Source organism: Myotis myotis, unplaced genomic scaffold (genome assembly GCF_014108235.1).
Source record: "Myotis myotis isolate mMyoMyo1 unplaced genomic scaffold, mMyoMyo1.p scaffold_m19_p_1, whole genome shotgun sequence".
Classification (NCBI taxonomy): domain Eukaryota; kingdom Metazoa; phylum Chordata; class Mammalia; order Chiroptera; family Vespertilionidae; genus Myotis; species Myotis myotis.
In genome coordinates this window covers 178,846,498-178,866,202 of record NW_023416313.1, presented here as the reverse complement: position 1 = coordinate 178,866,202, position 19,705 = coordinate 178,846,498, and the positions used below count along the sequence as shown (strand labels likewise).

At 47.2% G+C, this 19,705-nt stretch overlaps 1 protein-coding gene across 4 annotated transcripts in view; it reads right to left on the bottom strand.

The window, feature by feature from the left end:
* Positions 1-5,887, bottom strand: part of USP3 (ubiquitin specific peptidase 3) — a 101,120-nt gene extending 95,233 nt beyond the window's left edge. Inside the window, exon 1 of one of the 4 annotated variants that reach the window (XR_004966837.1) lies at positions 5,543-5,887. Coding sequence is in view for 3 of the 4 variants with exons in the window: in XM_036304029.1 (XP_036159922.1) it covers positions 5,543-5,633 (91 nt within the window). In the remaining variant the exon portion in view is untranslated. The remainder of the gene's footprint in view (positions 1-5,542) is intronic. The other 3 variants (XM_036304029.1, XM_036304047.1, XM_036304063.1) reach the window with 3 other exon arrangements.
* Between the last annotated feature and the right edge of the window lie 13,818 nt (positions 5,888-19,705).

The window sequence follows — 19,705 nt, the reverse complement described above, 5'->3', positions numbered from 1 at the left end:
CATAGGCAGGTTGGTCAGAAACTGTAGCTTAATCAAAGGAGGCTAATACAGTATTTTTTTTTTCCCAAAGAAGGAAAATACATAAAATAGCTCAAGAGGGGGGGAGGGGGCTCAAAAAGAAAAAAACAAAGCAGGTTAGGAGGAAATATACATGTAAATTACTCCCTGATGGAAGACTCAATTAAATTTTAAAACAGGAATTTAAATTACTCAGTGAGCTACAAACTCAATTACTCACTGTTCTGCTTACTAGCTACAAACACTATAAAAATGTAAGTATCTCTAAATCTAATTTGAAGGATCCAAAATTAATCTATTATATTCTAGTAAAGAAGGAAGTTGCACAAATTTCAACGAGGAAACAGTAGGATGTTCTAAGAGGCTAAGGCTAATGCTATAAAAGCAAAGAATAATGAGAATGAATTATTTTGAGAATAAAGGATTAATGGGAAAGTGAACCAAAGAGTTCAAATTCTCCCCTCAACCCCATTCTTTCCTGGCCTAAGAAGACTGTTTAGAAAATAACCTCGGATCAATGTATTCTTTTTCACAACAGCAAAATACTAACCTCAATCCCTAGAGGGCAATTTCCTCAACCAAACAAATGATACACATTCTAAATTCCAGCTCTTTCACATCTACCACAAATTATTTTGAGACTATTAAAATATGGTGAGGTTACCTTAAGGTCTGGGGGTGGTGGTGGGGGCAGAATACTACTGCCAGAAAAACTAGAAAAGCAATTATATTTGGCTCAAGCTTACAAATATTTTCTTAAAAAGTTTAAATCCTCTAGAAAAGTAAGTAAAATTTAAATATTAATCTTGAGAATGTGAAAAAAGTATCACCTGCCCACGGATTTTTAACTGCCTTAGTCACATTTACTACTACAATGTCCACCTGCCCACCTAGAAATACAGAATGTCAAAATTCAAATTCATTGTGGTAACAACATCGCAGCAGATGGTCACGTGCTGACAATCCAGTCAAAGCTACAGAATAAAATACGGAGAGTGAGGACAGGTGAAAGCATTCTGGGGGGAAGCTCACTTGCTCTGCATTCATTTTCAACATAAAGACCATTCCAGCCACAATGTAAATGGAAGAAAATTTCTTCATTCTTTAAACACATATTTACTGTCTTATGTTCTAGGCACTTAATAAATACTTCATAAAGTGTTACTTCAAAAGGTAAATGCATTTTTCCTAAGGAACTGATCCTATCTAGAAAATTTAATCAGAATACCAGAATCCTCTTTAGAAGTGGGCTGTAAGAGAAATGTGACACAAAATAACTGATTTCTTACTTTTGTCACAAATTACACATTTATTACCACTGACAAGGACTCAATAATCAGTATATTATCCTACTAAATGGATCTTCAAAAATAGGGTTTATCTCCAATATCCACTCCAAACCTGCCAACCATTTACTTGATCTATACTTACTTTTCATAAGTAATGCGAGGGGAAGTGTGTCCTGGATACCTATAAAGAGGCATACACAACTCTTTGAAGAATTAATCAGGGAAAATTTTTGATGCCTGTAACTATGAAAATATTGCCAATTTAACTGGCTCACCAAAAACCCTGAAGTTCAAATGCCTGGTCTTCAGCCTGCCTAAGTTATTGAAAACAGTTGTGTTTAGGATATTTTTTTAAAAACAATTTGAGTATTTTTTCCCTGTATTCTGCCTCTGGTTCAACGCTTCTATCCACAGAAAAAAATAACTGCCCAAGCCTCCAGCTTCTGAATATAATATCTGGTATGTGCACACACCAAAAAGCTTGAGAGAATGTCCTAGTTTGTATTTAAAAATTTTTCATTTAAAATGAGAATGCCTTTAGCAAAGATTAGACATAAATCAGCTTTTACCTTATTAGGAGATTGCTATTTTCAACATTTACCTTAAACCACAACATGGATTTATCTTCTAACCAGTTAGCTTCCTGTCTCTCCCCAACTAGATTAGACTAACATTTTTCAAAGCAAAGGACTATTGGACCCCATGATCTGTTGCCCAGCTAATATATTTCAAAAGCTTTGTAAGTTTCCACAAAGACATAAGGGTTGCTAGCCTTAAAGCTTTAAGGATTTCCCTAATACTTCATAGCTATTCTATTAAGAGCAGGTGTCCTTAGCTGTTGCTATAGTTGTATACTAGTGGGTTCTCAAAGTGTGGTCCTGGACTCCTGAGAATTTTCAAGACCCTCTTAGGGGGCACATGAGGTCAAATGATTCTCATAAATAATATTAAAGTGTTACTTATATTTTTTATCCTCATTCTCTCACAAGCATGCATTAGAGTTTTCCAGATTCTACATGATGTATAATGTAACCAGAGACTGAATGCAAAAGCAGATATGAAAATCCAGCTGTCTCCTATTATGCTAGACAACAGTTGCAAAAATATAAAATGCTGCTGCTCTTTTTACTAAATTTTGTTTTGAAAAGATATTTTATGGAAACTATGGTTTATGTTAACAAGTAATAGATTATTTTTATTTGTAAGTGATTTAATAAATACACATTAAAAAATTTTTCCGTTTTAATTTCTGGTACAGCAACTTCAATAAACGTGAGCCATAGCAACAAAAGCTCTTTGGGTTCTCAATAACTTTTAAGGGTAAAGGGGTCCTGAGAACAAAACAGTTTTGAGAACAGCTACAGTACACAATTACATAACCTAACACACAGTGCCTTCCACAGATAAGAAGCTCAAGTTAACTCTGAAATATAATTACTTCTTAGACCCTCTCATCTTGTTGAGTAATATATCTCCTTGGAAAGCATAATTCAGCATGAAGCCATTCTATCCTAGGCCCTATTTAAGGGGCTTTAGATATTTAAGTATTTAGAGTCCTCTTTATAAAGATGTTCTGACCTATAATACTTCCTATTGTTTGAATAGTGTTTCTTAACATTTTTCACAAAAATTGCCTTATTCATCCTAACAGCAACCTGTGAAGTATTACCCTTTTTACAGATGACTTCATGAAACTGATGCTTAAAGGAAACAGAACTACTTGTCCAAGAATGTACTGCTAGCTAATAGGGCCTAGGGATGTTCATCTTTTGCAACTGCTTGGCTGCTTTAAAGCTGTTTCACTGTGGTGTAATTCCAATGAAAACAGGGCAAGGGCATTACTTTTATTGTCCCAGTGCCAAAACAGGGATTTTTTCGCTCATTAATAAGAACATAATCAGACACAATACTCAGTCACACCATTATTCAACACATTGGCTACCCTTTGGTTCCCTACCAAAAGAGAGATAGAGAGAAAATTCAAGAGTGTTGGAGGATAAATACCAGAATATATAACCCTCCAAGATGATGAATTAGTTAAGGACACACACACAAACACCCACACACACACACACAGATAAGGACTCACAGATTTACTAATCATTTAATCACTGAAACAACAGGCAGGTAAGAACAAGATGGAGCTCAATACAGTAACATTAGATTAATGAATGGATGGATGCCAATAGGTTCAATTTACAGAATGGAATATGGACAGAAGAAATCCCCACATAAAGTTAAACTTGCTTTATTGGTCTACAAACCCAAGCGAGAGGCAAAGTACCATCCTACCCCTTGGACAGAAATTATCCCTCCATTAGGGCTAGAAACGTTCTTGTTACCAGCACAAGTCTCTAGTTATGCTCCATTTTAACTTACATTCCTCAAGAAATGCCCACTTTTCTGCATCTCTTTTCCACGACTGACAAAGGCAAGACTGCCTCACAAGAGGTTATCTGCCATTTGCATGTGCCCAGCGAGGGCATTTTAAAATTTGATGTGATTTTACCAGAAAACAACAACAACAAAACAACACAAAAACAGAATTGTGCTAACTGTCCTGTAGTTTATTTACAAGAGATGAGCAAGAGTAATTTCATCATTCCTCATGAGGTATGCTTTTCCTAGTGTTTACTTAGGCCATTTTTTTTTTCAAATCTCTTTTGGAAAAAAATTAAAAGTTACAGTTATAGTATCACAGCTATAACTACAATTGTAGCGAATGCACCAACAACCAATTTTGTAAAGCAATTCGATGCACCTTTATTTGTTGTTCCATACTCAACATTCACTGCAAAAGATGTATTCATATGTAAGAGCTAATTTATACAAGTTTCTGTACCCTCATAAAAGAACTGCAATACCGCACTGTAAAACCAATTAACCGGTTGATCTTTAAAAGGCTTCTTGCAGAAAAAAAAAACAATCCGACTTTACAAAGGCAAGCAAAGCACCAAACCTCTGAGAGGTCCGAGGGAACCGGGGTTATTTCTATTCCTTATCCCAGAGTATATCTTTCTTTGTGGCGTTACCTATGTTTTCCTCCAAGGACATGATTACCATTGAAGAAGAAACCTGTCAAAAGTGTTACGGCAGCCTCTAAACTACCTTCCCAGCTGCAGCCCGTAATGAGAAATGTCACACTGCTAAATCGTACCAGGGCTGTGTGCCTAGATTTCTGCAAATAAATTTTAAGGTTTTTGTAGGGCACCATTCGAATTTTACCCTACAATCCAAGCTACCACGGACCGTCTCAAATCTAATAAACAAAGACTCTAGCGGCGGCACCAGGCCCCTACCAGGAAGTAATCAATGCGGTGCGGCCGGTGCGATCCTAAGTCGGCGGAACAGACAATAAGAGGGTAGTGGGGTTTCCAACGGGCCGGCAGAAGGAGTTCATTTGCGTAAGCGATGCAAAAGCACTGCATAAACCTAATAATTGTTACGCCGCACTTGAACTCGGGAACCCCAGCGCAGTTTCAGACCACACAACACCCTCCAGGCCATCGAGCCGCCCTCCCAAGCGGCTGCTGGGTCGGCCCCCGAGCTTTCCGGGCCACAGCTTGTTTTCAAACTTCACCCTCCCCGGGTGATGAAAGACTCCAACCTCGGCCGCCCGAGCGCTGAGCGCTGAGCGCTGAGCACCGAGCACCTCCCGCGGCCCGGAGCTCCCGCCCGGCACAGATCGGGTTGCCTGCGGGCAAGCGGAGGGCAGCGGGGCTGGGGCCAGCGGCGAAAGGCCGGGGCGCCCCGAAGCCCAGACAAAGCTGCGCCCGGAGAGCGGCGTCTTCCCGTCCCGCCGAGGGCGCGACGCCACTCAGGCCCCTCCACACGTGAGACCGCCCTGTGGGGGCCGGACACCCGCCACTACCGCCCCCGACCCGGCGACTCGGGCGAGCACAGCCCCAGGGCGGGGCGGGGGCGCAGCCGCAGGCCCGGCTCCCGGTGCGGTGCGTCGCTGCCCCCACGCGCTCGCGGCCCCAGCGGGCTCCCGCCCCGCGCGGCCTCCCCTTCGCCGGCCCGACCGTCGGGCCGCGTAAAACAAAGGAGCCGCGGCCGCTCTGCCCACCGCGCCCGCCCGCGCCCGCCTCACCGCATACCCTCCCCGGCCCCCGCAACCGGCTCGCCCTCATCCCTGCCGAGTCCGCGCGCCGGCCGCCCTCGGCCCCTAGACGGCAGGCCCGGCGGAGCCGGGGCCTCGGGTGCGCGGCGGGGCCGCCTGGGGCCGCACTCACCGCTGCAGCACCACGACGACGGGGAGCCGTTGGGGAACTTGGCTGAGTCCGGAGCGATGCAGACGCTGGAGCTGAGGTGCGGACACTCCATGGCCACGAGGAGAGCGGCGAGGAGGACCGAGGCTCGGGGTCCGGGCGAGGTGGGGGCGGACGGACTCCAAAGGCTCCGTCTGGGGTCGCTCCTCGCTGGGCGCTCGGCCGAAGGCGGCTGCGTCCCGAGCCCTTGCGTCAAAGAAAGCAAAGGCTTCCGGGCGCCGGGTTTTCTCGCCCGCCGTCTCCAGAAGCCCCGCTCCGGAGAACTGGACGTTCCGGGATCCGGGTTCTGCCGCCACCCCTAGGCGGGGGCTTCCGTCTTCCCAGGCCGGCCACGCCCCTCCCCTGGACAGGCCACGCCCCATCGCCCAGCCCCGCCCCCTGCCACTCCGCGGGGTGGGGTCCTGCCGCCCGGAGCTCCCCCGCGGGTGTCCCAGAGTCAAGCTGCGCTCCTAAATGACTTTCTCAACTCTGCCGCCCCGGGCGGCCGCGGCTTCCCCGAGCCCCTGGGCTCCAGGAGGAGACACGCCGGTCCGGTCCACGGTGTTAACCGCGGCCAACGAGCACTCGCACTCACAAGACTGATTGATCCTGCGTGGTGTGCGGTGGTATGACTACACCGTGGTAGAAAATCTGGCCATACAAGAAAGTGTGAAAGAGACAAAAAAAAAAAAAAAAAGAAAAAGAAAGAAAGAAAGAAAGAAAGAAAGAAAGAAAGAAAGAAAGAAAGAAAGAAAGAGAAAGGAAGTGAAGGAGAAAATAAAACCACTCGGGCCGACTCGCACTATAGCCCCCATGTTACACAAGACGACACAAGCTCAAGTTAAGAGCCTGCCGCCTCCCCCCGCGGCCCAGCGGGCTGCAGAGCAGTATTGAGTATTCTCCTGGCGGCAGGTGCGATGCTGACCAGGTTCTAGGTTCTGAACACGTGGCCGGAGCCAGTCACCTGGGTGCTGCGTGACCGGACCCGCTGGGGCGCCCACGAATCTGAGTTCAACCCCTGTCGTTGTGACTCACCTCGTGCATTACCTCAAGCACGTGGTAGGACTTCCATACCTCACCCTACACTGGGCGTTTGAGAGATGCCTAACCAGGCTTGCTGAGCGCGAGGTCCTGGTAGCCAGCCGATAAAAAGACAAGGGATCTAACTTTTGTTAAACACCTACTATTGTCTCCCAACCAGGCACTTGCCACACAATACCCATTTAAACCTCGCTCCACCCTGCAAGCTGCAGTTAGCGCGCGCGCGCGCGCACACACACACACACACACACACACACACACTCACACTCTTTTTTTTTCCTCCGGGGGAGGGGGTGGGGGGGACTGATTCTGCCTGTAATTGGTTAAGGCGTGCGGGAGGGCGGTGGGGGGATAGGATCCTCGACGCTGACCTCTTCGTCGAAAGTGAATAGGGAAAGCTGCAAGGGGCCTTTTGAGCAGGCGTTACACCCAGGCGAGCCTGCGATCTCTCTGGGACAAGGCCTTGAGGACCTTTGGGGCTATTACAAATACTGATTCGAAGTTGGAGCTCCTTGTAAAACCCGGCGAAGGAACAGCAAGGCCAGGAAGCGAGCAGGAGGAGGAGGAGGAGGATGTGGCAATCCTGCGGGCAGGACGAAAGGAGGAAGGTCAGGAAATGATTAACCGGGCTGGGCCGGGTAGTGGTTAGAGCAGGGCACCTCCCTGCAGAGCAGGAGCAGCTGAGGGACGCCCTCTCGGTCACTTCGCACGCCTCGCCACCCCACCCCACCCCTCACCGCACCCCACCCTCTCCACCCTCCGGTCCCCCAGCACCATTCGATTTTTGCCTAACGGTGTCCACTCACCTGGGGCATCTGTGCTGACCCTGTCTGCCAGTACTATTTCCGATTCCTCAGTTAACTTTCCACGTTTTGATTATTGTTCGCTTTCCAAGTTTTGATTGCTGTTATAAAGCAAGCTTTAGTTTGGGATTTTATGACAGTAAAGAGTTGGGAGCCCTAACTGGTTTGGATCAGTGGATAGAGCGTCGGCCTGCGGACTGAAGGATCCCAGGTTCGGTTCCAGTCAAGGGCATGTACCTTGGTTGTGGGCACATTCCCAGTAGGGGTGTGCAGGAGGCAGCTGATCAGTTTCTAACTCTCTATCCCTCTCCCTTCCTCTCTGTAAAGAATCAATAAAATGTAAAAAAAAAAAAAAAAAAAAAAAAAAAAAAAAAAAAAAAAGACTTGGGAAAAGTACAACTTTAGCCCTCCCAATCCTTTCTTTTTCTTTTCTTTTTCATCTGTAAAACTGGGACAATAATACTTATTTGGCAAGGAAGACGTGAGAGTTCGTGTGAATTGCTACCACGTGGTAAGTAGCAAGTAAATTATAGCTTTTAAAATTATAGGAGGTGAGGGAACAATTCTTAGGAAAGGGGATGATAAATAAATCTGACTTTTGCTCAACTTTCCAGCCCTCTCCTATCAATTGATTTTTTTTTCAAGGTCTGGCTGGACCAACTTCTGTCTCCCTCTGGACACCTACCCCATTTAGTATCCATGCCCCCAGATTTAGGCCAGGAGGATGCCCTGCCCCATGCCATCTTCCATGTTGGCATGCAATGTGTCTTTTTCCACCCTCTCAGAGCCTCAGTTTCCTCATTCTCTAGACTTCATCTTAAACATCACTTCCTCAGGGAGGCCTTCCTGACCCTGCTGTACCCCTAGGTAATCTCCAGGTGTGTAATGCCCTGTCTGCCCCCACACTCAGCCTTTTTAAAAACACTCTTCATGCGTATAATTATTTGTTTAATGTCTGTCTTCCCCCTGGAGTTCCATAAGGATAACAAACAAGTCTGTCTGCTTTCCTGTTGTGTTCCTAACATAACAGGTCCAATAAATGTGTTCAATAACGAGTGAGTGATCAATTAGCAATGTCTTCCATGGGCAGGAGTTTAGGAAGTGGCACAGTACATGCCAGGCATTTGCCCCCACCAAGGTGATCTCTAAATTTCCTTCAGCCTTGAATTTATGATTTTGACATCTTTGGGAATGTGAAAGCACCTTGTAAGGTGTAAACTGCTAAAAAAAAAAAAAAAGATTTAAAAAAATAAAGAAAAGAAAGGTTTTTATTAGAATTCTCTCCCCAGCTAGAATAAAACCCTCTGGGGCCGTAATTTAGTCATCTTTGACTGTGGTAGTCCCCAGAGGGAGAGCTATGACTACCGGGCAGTCCCTAGAAGCTGGGCAAAATCAAAGAGGTCCTCCTGGGGCTTCAGCTAGGTTTTCCTAAAGCACAGGGAACTTTCCTGTGTCTCTGAAAGTTTTCATAATAAAATAAATTTTTTAAAAAACTCGTGGTGAGTAAATGTGTCAAATGGGGGAAGACCACGGGGCACACTGGGAAATTGGCTTTTTTTTTTCTTTATAAATATATTTTATTGATTTTTTACAGAGAGGAAGGGAGAGGGATAGAGAGTTAGAAACATCAATGAGAGAGAAACATCGATCAGCTGCCTCCTGCACATCTCCCTACTGGGGATATGCCCGCAACCAAGGTACGTGCCCCTGACCGGAATTGAACCTGGGACCCTTTAGTCCGCAGGCCAATGCTCTATCCACTGAGCCAAACCGGTTAGGGCGGAAATCGGCTTTTTTAGTTCCTTGTTTCTTCGGCTACATTTAATACAACGTTTGCTTTTTTGTTCTTGGCCGGAATCGCTTTGGCACTGAGGAGTTCTGACATACATACCAGTGCGCCCCGATGGTGATGAGCCAGCGCCAGCTCCGGGGCTCAGTGCTCGGCCTGGGGGTCGCCAGCCAGCCCTCAGCACACACACACACACACACCAGCCCTCAGCACACACACACACACAGCAGCCCTCAGCACACACACACACACACACCAGCCCTCAGCACACACACACACACACACACACACACACACACACACACAGCAGCCCTCAGCACACACACAGCAGCCCTCAGCACACACACACACACAGCAGCCCTCAACACACACACACACACACACACACACACACACACATAGCAGCCCTCAGCACACACACACACACAGCAGCCCTCAGCACACACACACACACACACACACACCAGCCCTCAGCACACACACACACACACACACCAGCCCTCAGCACACACACACACACACACCAGCCCTCAGCACACACACACACACCAGCCCTCAGCACGCGCACACACACACACACAGCAGCCCTCAGCACACACACACACACACCAGCCCTCAGCACACACACAGCAGCCCTCAGCACACACACACACACAGCAGCCCTCAGCACACACACACACACACACACACACACACATAGCAGCCCTCAGCACACACACACACACAGCAGCCCTCAGCACACACACACACCAGCCCTCAGCACACACACACACACACACACACCAGCCCTCAGCACACACACACACCACACACCAGCCCTCAGCACACACACACACACCAGCCCTCAGCACACACACACACACACAGCAGCCCTCAGCACACACACACACACACACAGCAGCCCTCAGCACACACACACACACACACACAGCAGCCCTCAGCACACACACACACACACACACAGCAGCCCTCAGCACACACACACACACACACACACACACACAGCAGCCCTCAGCACACACACACACACACCAGCCCTCAGCACACACACACACACACCAGCCCTCAGCACACACACACACACACAGCAGCCCTCAGCACACACACACACACACACACACACACACAGCAGCCCTCAGCACACACACACACAGCAGCCCTCAGCGCACACACACACACACACACACACACAGCAGCCCTCAGCGCCCAACAGCACACCACACAGCAGCCCTCAGCACACACACACACACACACACAGCAGCCCTCAGCGCACACACACACACACACACACACACAGCAGCCCTCAGCGCACACACACACACAGCAGCCCTCAACACACACACACACACACACACACACCACACACACACAGCAGCCCTCAGCACACACACACACCAGCCCTCAGCACACACACACCAGCCCTCAGCACACACACACACAGCAGCCCTCAGCACACACACACACACACACACACACACACAGCAGCCCTCAGCACACACACACACACACACACACACACACCAGCCCTCAGCACACACACACCAGCCCTCAGCACACACACACAGCAGCCCTCAGCACACACACACACACACACACACACAGCAGCCCTCAGCACACACACACACACACACACCAGCCCTCAGCACACACACACACACACAGCAGCCCTCAGCACACACACACACACACAGCAGCCCTCAGCACACACACACACACACACACACACACAAACACCAGCCCTCAGCACACACACACCAGCCCTCAGCACACACACACACACACACAGCAGCCCTCAGCACACACACACACACACACACACATACACCAGCCCTCAGCACGTGCACACACACACACGCAAACACCAGCCCTCAGCACACACACACACACACAAACACCAGCCCTCAGCACACACAAACACACACAAACACCAGCCCTCAGTGCGCACACACACACACACGCACACACCAGCCCTCAGCACGCGCACACACGCACACACCAGCACTCAGCACACGCACATACACACACACGCACACACCAGCCCTCAGCACGCGCACATACACACACACGCACACACCAGCCCTCAGCACACACACACACGCACACACACGCACTCACAAACCAGCCCTCAGCACACAGACGCGCGCACACACACACACACACCAGCCCTCAGCACACACAAACACACACACACAAACCAGCCCTCAGCACACACACACGCACACACACCAGCCCTCAGCACACACAAACACACACAAACACCAGCCCTCAGCACAAACACACACACACACACACACCAGCCCTCAGGATACACACACACATGCACAAAACAGCCCTCAGCACACACACACAAACACCAGCCTCAGCGAGCACACACACACACACCAGCCCTCAGCGCGCACAGACACACACATGCACAAACCAGCCCTCAGCGCGCACACACACACACACACACACACACTCATGTCCCCATGGAGCCGTTCCTGCCCACAGAGATGAGTGAGTTTTAAGTTTATATTTTTCAGAGAAGAGCACACAATTTCAACCATACTAACAAATGTTTCTCTTCTAAAGGAGATATATAGATTTATGAGGTTGGGGGGTGCTGACACGGGAAGGGGGCATACGTTGCCATGGGAACAGTGATCAGGAAAGGTCTCAAGGTTGCTGTGACCTTCCTCTAGCCTTAGACTTGAGACTTATGGCAGAATCGGGAGTCCTAAAGCAAGGATTACTAGCTGACCAGGCCCTGGGGAAGACTAGCTGTGACTAACCCCATTCAGGCAAGGCTTATTGGAAGAACCCAGGAAGCTAGGTTAATTATTTACCATAGAGGTTTTTCTAGGAGCAAAGCCTCCTAGGGAAATCAAAGTTAAGTCAAGAAGAAGCTTGGAGAGAATTCAGAAGGGTGTGAAGGGGTAGCGGGGGAGGCCCCCAGGAACTCTTATCACCTCATTTAATTTCCCAAGCAGCATTTATCTGATGGTTCTTCGCTTGTTTACTTGTTTATCTATTGTCAGTCTCCTCCATGAGAACAGAAACCTTGCCAGTCCTGTTCCTTGCCTAACTGAAGCTCCTGGAATTCAGCCTGGTCCATGCCAGGCCCTCAGGAACTATCTGTTGAATGACTAAATGAATGAAGGGGCTGCGCTAGGCTTCAGCCAGCCAGCCTCACTTCTGCACTCAGGAACACCAGCGTGGCTTCTCCCACTTCTTTCCATTCATCCCTGTCCCATTATTTTCCTGACCAAAATTATTCAGTGGCTCCCTGTCTCTGGCAAGATAAAATCAGTTGGAACCTCACAGTCACCCGTCCCTGTCTTTTGCTAAAAGGTTTTGCTTTTTTTTAACTGTTCCAGCAGCACCTAAAATAGGTCCCTCGTGATGGAAAATTTGCTTCTTCACACCTCTGTACCCTCCCCTACCTCTTCCCCTTCTGCCAGGCCAGCTCCTACTCCTTTCTCCACGAAGCATCTGGCCTCCTCAGGGAAGCCCTCCATCACTCACCCAAGCAGACTTCTCAGCTCTCCCTCTCCCCTCACCCCCATTCTGTCTCTGCTGCTTGTTACATGGTGCTGTTATTTTCTGTCTCCCTTGGAAACAGACGCTTTTCTTTTTATCTGTGGATCCTAGGCACCTAGTTTAATAATTACAGATATTTTTTTTAAAAGATTCTATGGACTGGGGCGGGGAGAGGTAGAAGAGGGCATAAAGGGGGTACATGGTGATGGAAACAAAAAAAATAATATAATAAAAAGATTATATTTGTAGATTAAATATAATCTACAAAGTTGGGAGTGTCCCTTTGAGCATGATTATATCAATTATTACATGTAATGGTCCCCTAGGTATTCACAGAAAGGACCTCAACTCTGTAAGAACAAACCTCACATTTATTGGGTTCCAACTAGGTGCCAGCTACTTTATCAAGTTGTTTTCATTTCTCCATTAATTCCCACAGCAAACCTGACAGGTAGGCATTATCGTCTCCATTTTACTGAGGACAGAACTAAGGCTCGAGAAAGGTTAAATAATTGCACAGATAAGCACAATTAGTATCGGGCCTTTCATCAAAGGTGGTAGCATCCCACCCCTCAAACACACGGTTAGCTAAATTGTTTTGCAGTATTATGTGGGGGTAGCTGACGTTCTCCTGATAAGGAGGATTCTTAGGGACCACAGGACACCGAAGAGCCTTCTGAGTAACTAAAGAATCTTTTAGGTACCATAGTCATCATTATTCATCAACATCTTAATTTGTATTGCTTTTAAGGCTTCTTCTTTATCATTGAAATTCGAACAGCACTTTTATGAAGGAGATGAGAAGGTTCTCTTGTTTAAAGACCCACTTTGCAGACAAAACACTGACCAATTAAGAAAAATAGTGTTGCTCTAGCAACAAACAACTTCGACAATGAAGGAGTCAATTCTTTCCCTGGGCGCCCTTCTCCCATCAGTAAAATCAGGGGGTTGAACTAAATGATTTCCAAGGGCCTTTCCGGAGTGAGCATTCAGGGATCCTATGCTAGCTTATGGCCACCTAGTGACACTGACATAGGCAAGAAGGCTCTTGTACCTCTGCGGCAGAGACTGCTAACTGTTCACCCCAAATCTGTTCTCTTTTCCTCCCAGAGGAGAAATTTCTCATCTTCCTTGTAGCTAGGTGTAGCCATTTTTAGTTAATGGAGTCTGAGCACAAATCATAAGGATCAGCCTTGGCAAAAGACAAAAATACCTCAGCTGCCCAAGACAAAAATACCTCAGTGTCCAGTTTTGTTTATCAACACATGGAAGGCAAGAGGGAAATAGATTAGGACAGGTCCAGGAAGAAATGTGGCTTTCAGCCTGTCCTTTCTGTGTTCTCGCTTCAACCATTTGTTCTTTTATTCAACTAATCTTATCTGTGCTCCTGCCACGTGCCAGGCACTGAAGATACAGGGACTCAACTCTGATCAGTGTGGTTAAATGTTTAGAGCATTAGCCTACCGTCGAGGGATCTCAGATTTGATTCCTAGTCAAGGGCACATACAGGTTCAATCTCTGGCCCCAGTCAGGGCACATGTGGGAGGCAACCAGTGGATGTGTCTCTCTCATTTTGATCTCTCTTTCCCTCTCTCTCTCCCTCCCTCCGTCCCTCCTTCCCTCGCTTCCACTCTAAAAATCACTGGGGAAAAAAAAAATCCTCTGATGAAGATTAACAACAACAACAAAAAGATACAGGGACTCAGAGCTTAGTACTACTTGGGGTCCTCCTCTATTGACATCTCATTGCCACTATCTATCAAGATGAAAAACATTGTGATACCACTCTTTCCCCCTGAACTTGTCTGTGGCCCGATTGGACATCAGAGCCTCTGAGTTTCAAAGTGCTGTCTAGACATGGGGCTTTAAGCCTTTTAATTGTAATGACTTTACATGTAAAGGGCTTGTCTTGGTGCTTGGCATACAGTACACCCTCAATAAATGTTCATTTTCTTGAGACCTTGTCAGATAGGAGGATTGATGAGGGAGAGAAAAGATGATGGCCTGAAATCATTGATTCTAGTATAGCTGGCGCAGAAGGTTAAATTGTTATTCTTTGAAAGGAATATGGACCAGATCATCCATTCAACAAATATCTCTGATGCTCAAGGCTCATGGGGTATAAAAGTGGGCAACACAAAGTCTCATCTGCAAAAGAATGAGGAAGGGGCAAGAGAAACAGACCAGCAAACAAGCAATGACAACACAGTGTGATAAGTGCTAGGAGGGGAAGTACAGGATGTTGCTTAGCCACAAACAAGGGGCAACTAACACAGGCAGATGGGTGGGGGTGGAGGAAGCATGAGACAGGGCTTCCTGGAGGAAATGACATATGACCTGAAACTCGATTGATACCTAAGATTTAACCAGGTAAAATGGAGTGGGGGGGAGGGGACATGGTATCCCAAACAGAGCGAACTGTATCTGTACAGGCTCAGAGGCTCGGAGAGGACCTGATACTGTCAGTCTGGCGTCGAGTCATGTGCAAGGGGGTGAAAAGCTGAGAGGTGAGGTTGTCAAGGCAGGCGAAGCTGACTGTAACAGAGGACTGCCAACACAGGGAGATCCGGTCCTCAGGACCCTGACATTGTTCAGGCTTGCACTTTGCCAGGACTGGGAGGAGGGCTAAGGGGGCAAAGACGCAGAAAGTTAAGAGATAAGACAGAGTAAAGGAAGAAACTAGCAATTACTAAACATCTGTAAGATGTTCAACAGCAGTAGTCATCTGAGCAATGCAAATTAAAACCACAGTGCACACCTACCTAGAAACAAATAAGCAGGAATTAGAAAGCAGATGTGACTCCCCCTCCCCCCCTCCCCCCACAGTCATGACCATGAAATCCCTGAAACTGTGTGCTTGAGGAGCTTACAACCCACTGGGAGGGAGAGGCTCAGACACACTGAGGAGTAGAATTTTGATGGCATAAAGAATCCTAGGCCCGGAGAACCTCCACCTCTGCCTTCCTTCTTTGCCAACCTTAATCTGACCTGACAATTCAGCTCTCTGAAATATTCAGCTAACCAGAAAGGAATTTCTCAAACATCCAGAGCATAGATTCTTACAGCCCCAGACCCTTCTATGAGGTGCCTGTTGCATTGGAAAGATTCAGGGTTTGGGGTGCAATCAGGCTGGGCCTTGTCTCTGCCACTAGCCTGCTACATAACCGTGAGCCAGCAGCCTGACCTCCTGAGCCTCCGCCTATGCAATGGGAATAATAATAGCTGCTTCCAGTGTGGTGACTTGCCTGTTCTGTCTCCCTTCGCCAAATACTTATGTTTGGAAAGAGAAAACAGGGATTCATGTGTTATGATCAGAACCATTTCCTGAAGTTGCCAACACCCATAATTTATGCACTGACGTAACCAGGCCAAAGGTTCTAAGCATATTTTATAAGTACATCATCTAGAAAGCACTGCTGCGCCTGACCTGGTGATAAAGGGGCAGCCGTGGGTGTGGGGGAAGGTATTTAACACTATTACCATCTAAAGAACAATGGTGGGAAAGGAGGCAACGTGCCTTCGAGCCCTTTGGGCCTTTCTCAGTTACCTGTGGAGCAGCTGGGGCTTTCAGGCTGCAAATGGCGGCCAGAAGCAGCAAGGCTTCCTGGAAGCACCCTTGCTGAGAGCCTCTGGGGCAGGATGATTAGACACCTGGCAGGGGCAGTTTCACAGGGAGGACACTGGTCTCAGAGATTCCATGTGTTTGTCCAGCACTCCCCAGAGTTCTCAGGCTGGCTCCTGACCCCTTGGTGCTCCTCGCTTGTGGGAGTCTCTGTGCAGCCAAGCTGGAGAAGTGTTTGCTTGTGCACCTCCTTTGGCCTTGTCCTGAACTTAGGATGCACAAGCTGGTTCTACTGGAGAAAGAGATGGTACGGAGGGGAAAGCTCTGAGTGCAGCAGTCAGTAGAGCAGGTCCCTCCATAAATAACCTTCAGACTCAAGCCAGGGAGCCCTGTGAAGGCAGCAGTAGTCCCGAGCAGAGGGCCTAGCGTGCATGAGGCACTCCGGGAATTCCATTAGTCTGGTATAAATAAATGTGCATCAAGTGAGAAGTTCAGTCTAAAGCTTGCTCTGGACGCCGTTGGCTCTGGAGAGGAAGACTTGGTGGGAGAAGGAGGGAGATTTACTTTTCACTGTACATCCTTTTATTCCTTTTGAATTTGGTACCACTGGTTATGAAAAAGTTATAATTAAAGAAAAAACTTTTTTAAATATATTTTGTTGATTTTTTACAGAGAGGAAGGGAGAGAGATAGAGAGTTAGAAACATCGATGAGAGAGAAACATCGATCAGCTGCCTCCTGCACATTTCCCACTGGGCATGTGCCCGCAACCCAGGTACATGCCCTTGACCGGAATCGAACCCGGGACCCTTGAGTCCGCAGGCCGACGCTCTATCCACTGAGCCAAACTGGTTTCGGCTAAAGAAAAAACTTTTAAGCCTAATGTGCCCCCTCCCCCACCCCACTCAGAAAAATGTGTACTGCAATAGGAGGGAGAGAGGTGGGTCTTTAGAGCTAAACTAACTTAACTTTGACTCCCAGCTAATCCTGCTACTTCCTAGCTCTGTGTCCTAAAACAAGCTACCTCCTTTCTCTGAGCCTCAGTATCTAACTACAGTGGGGACAATGATCCTCCACTGGACAGTTGTGAAGGTCAAATGTAATAACATAGTAATACCTTGAGAGACTCACCATGTGCCAAGCACTTTTCCGAATGCTTTCTGTCTCTGTGGTAACTCACTTCCTCCTTAAGACAGCTCTATTAGAGGGATACTACTCATTCCCTCCTCCCTATTTTACAGATGAGGAAACTGAGGCTCAGAGAGACTAAGGAACTTGCTCAGAGTCTCACAGCCAGGCAGATCACCTCCTGAACCTGGCTCTTCCCACCTCCACTCTGCTGCCTTGAAATGTTAGCAGCTCCTTTTCAATAGGGAATTCTTTAAAAATAGAAACATTTTCAAGATCCCCCAAAATGTCTTTATAATTGTGGGCTGTTGGATATGGTGACAGACTAGTGCGGGCAGTACTGGTTAAGGAATCAGCAAAGCAAAAATAGGGAGGGAGGTAGGGAGAGAGAGAGAGAGAGAGAGAGAGAGAGAGAGAGAGAGAGAGAGATATGCATCAGTTCTAATGCAATCAGAGAATATAGTTGAATTGTAGCATATGTATAATTTTTCTGTTTTATACTTTATTTCTATTATTTTTAAAATTCTGAATTATATATTGGAGGAGGGCACCAAAAGTTCTTAAGACTTGGGCCTCTGCAAACATCCAGAAGGTGAAGCAAACTTTTAGGCAGGTGCTTCCCCCGCACCCCGCCAGTGGGTCGTAGGCTGAGTCACCTCCTGCTTACACTGCGGATTCTGCCTGTGGTATCGATAGTAGGTGTTTTTATGGTTTACATCTGATATTAACTTATCTGTGATCATTTACCTCTTTTTCTTCTAATTCAATTTTTAAAACTTCCAATGAATTGAACACCCAGGCAATTGGGCTCTCCATCTCATTGACTTTCTATTGCACTTGGAAGAAAAATATGGAGTAACCTCAAAAAATTAGAACTGGAACTGCCTGGTGACCCAGCAATTCCACTTCTGGGAATATATCTTAAGAAACCCAAAACACTAATTCGAAAGAATATATTTGCACCTCTATGTTCATTGCAGTGTTATTTACAAAAGCCAAGATTTGGAAGCAGCCCAAGTGTCCATCAGTAGATGAGTGGATTAAAAAAGCCATGGTACATTTACACAATGGACTACTGGTACTACTCAGCCATAAAAAAGAAGGAAAGCTTACCTTTTGCTACAGCATGGGTGGCCCTGGAGAGCATTATGCTAAGTGAAATAAGCCAGTCAGAGAAAGACAAGTACGATATGATTTCACTTATACGTGGAATCTAATGAAAACAATAAACTAACAAACAATAGAAACAGACTCATAGATAGGGAACAGACTGACAGCTGTCAGAGGAGTGGGTTTCGGGGCTGGGGGGAAGGTGAGGGATTAAGAAAAAAACAAACAAACAAACTCATAGACACAGACAACGGTATAGTGATTACTGGATAGAGGGGGGATAAATGGTGACGGAAGGCAACTTGACTTCGGGTGGTGAAGACACAATACAATATACAGATGATGTATTATAGAATTGTACACCTGAAACCTATATAATTTTATTAGCCAACGCCACCCCAATAAATTCAATAAAAAAGTAAAAAAAAAAAAAAAGATAAGAAAATCGCAAATCCAATGAATTGAACACCCAGGCAATTGGGTTCTTAATTTCATTACATTTTTATTGGAAGAAAAAAATTAATCTGTGTGTGCTTCCTTAAAAAAACGTTCAAAGTCAGAAATGAGTCTGAATTTGTGAGGAGTGAGGGCCAGCCTTCTTCACCATGCCCCAGCTTGTGTTTCCTTTCCATTTCCCCTGTCCATGCCCCTAGGACCCTTAATGTCTCTATTACCCTCCCACTCCGCCCCCAACAATCAGGCCACTCCCTCTCTGAGTACCGCCCAAAGGCCTTGAAGGGGCCTGTGCTCGGCCTGTGCTAAGACAGGGAACTCCTCCCGCTAGAACTCCTCTTCGTGCCCCGCCCCTCAGTGCTCAGCCTGGCAGTGGGCATTGGCCAAAGAAAGGAGGAACCATAAAAAGGCCCCATCCCCACCTCCCACCACCGTTCTCACTGCAAACTTGCATCATCTCTTCCTGCCTATGCTCTTATCAGAAGCTTTCAACAACTCCCCCGCTGCTCCTAGAAGCAAGTCTGGACCCTTCCCTGGCATAGCATCAAGGCTCCCCTACATTTGTTCCTGACCCACCTGCCAGCCTGGCTTCTCTCCACACCCCCACACGGGCCTGACTGCTGAGCGGAACCTGAATGCTCTGGCCCTGGCTTCTCCCTCAAGCTGTTTCCTCTGCTCCATTCGCTCCAACCGGTGGCAGTCCTCCCCTTTACTAAGGTGTACCACCAAGCCATCACCTTGAAA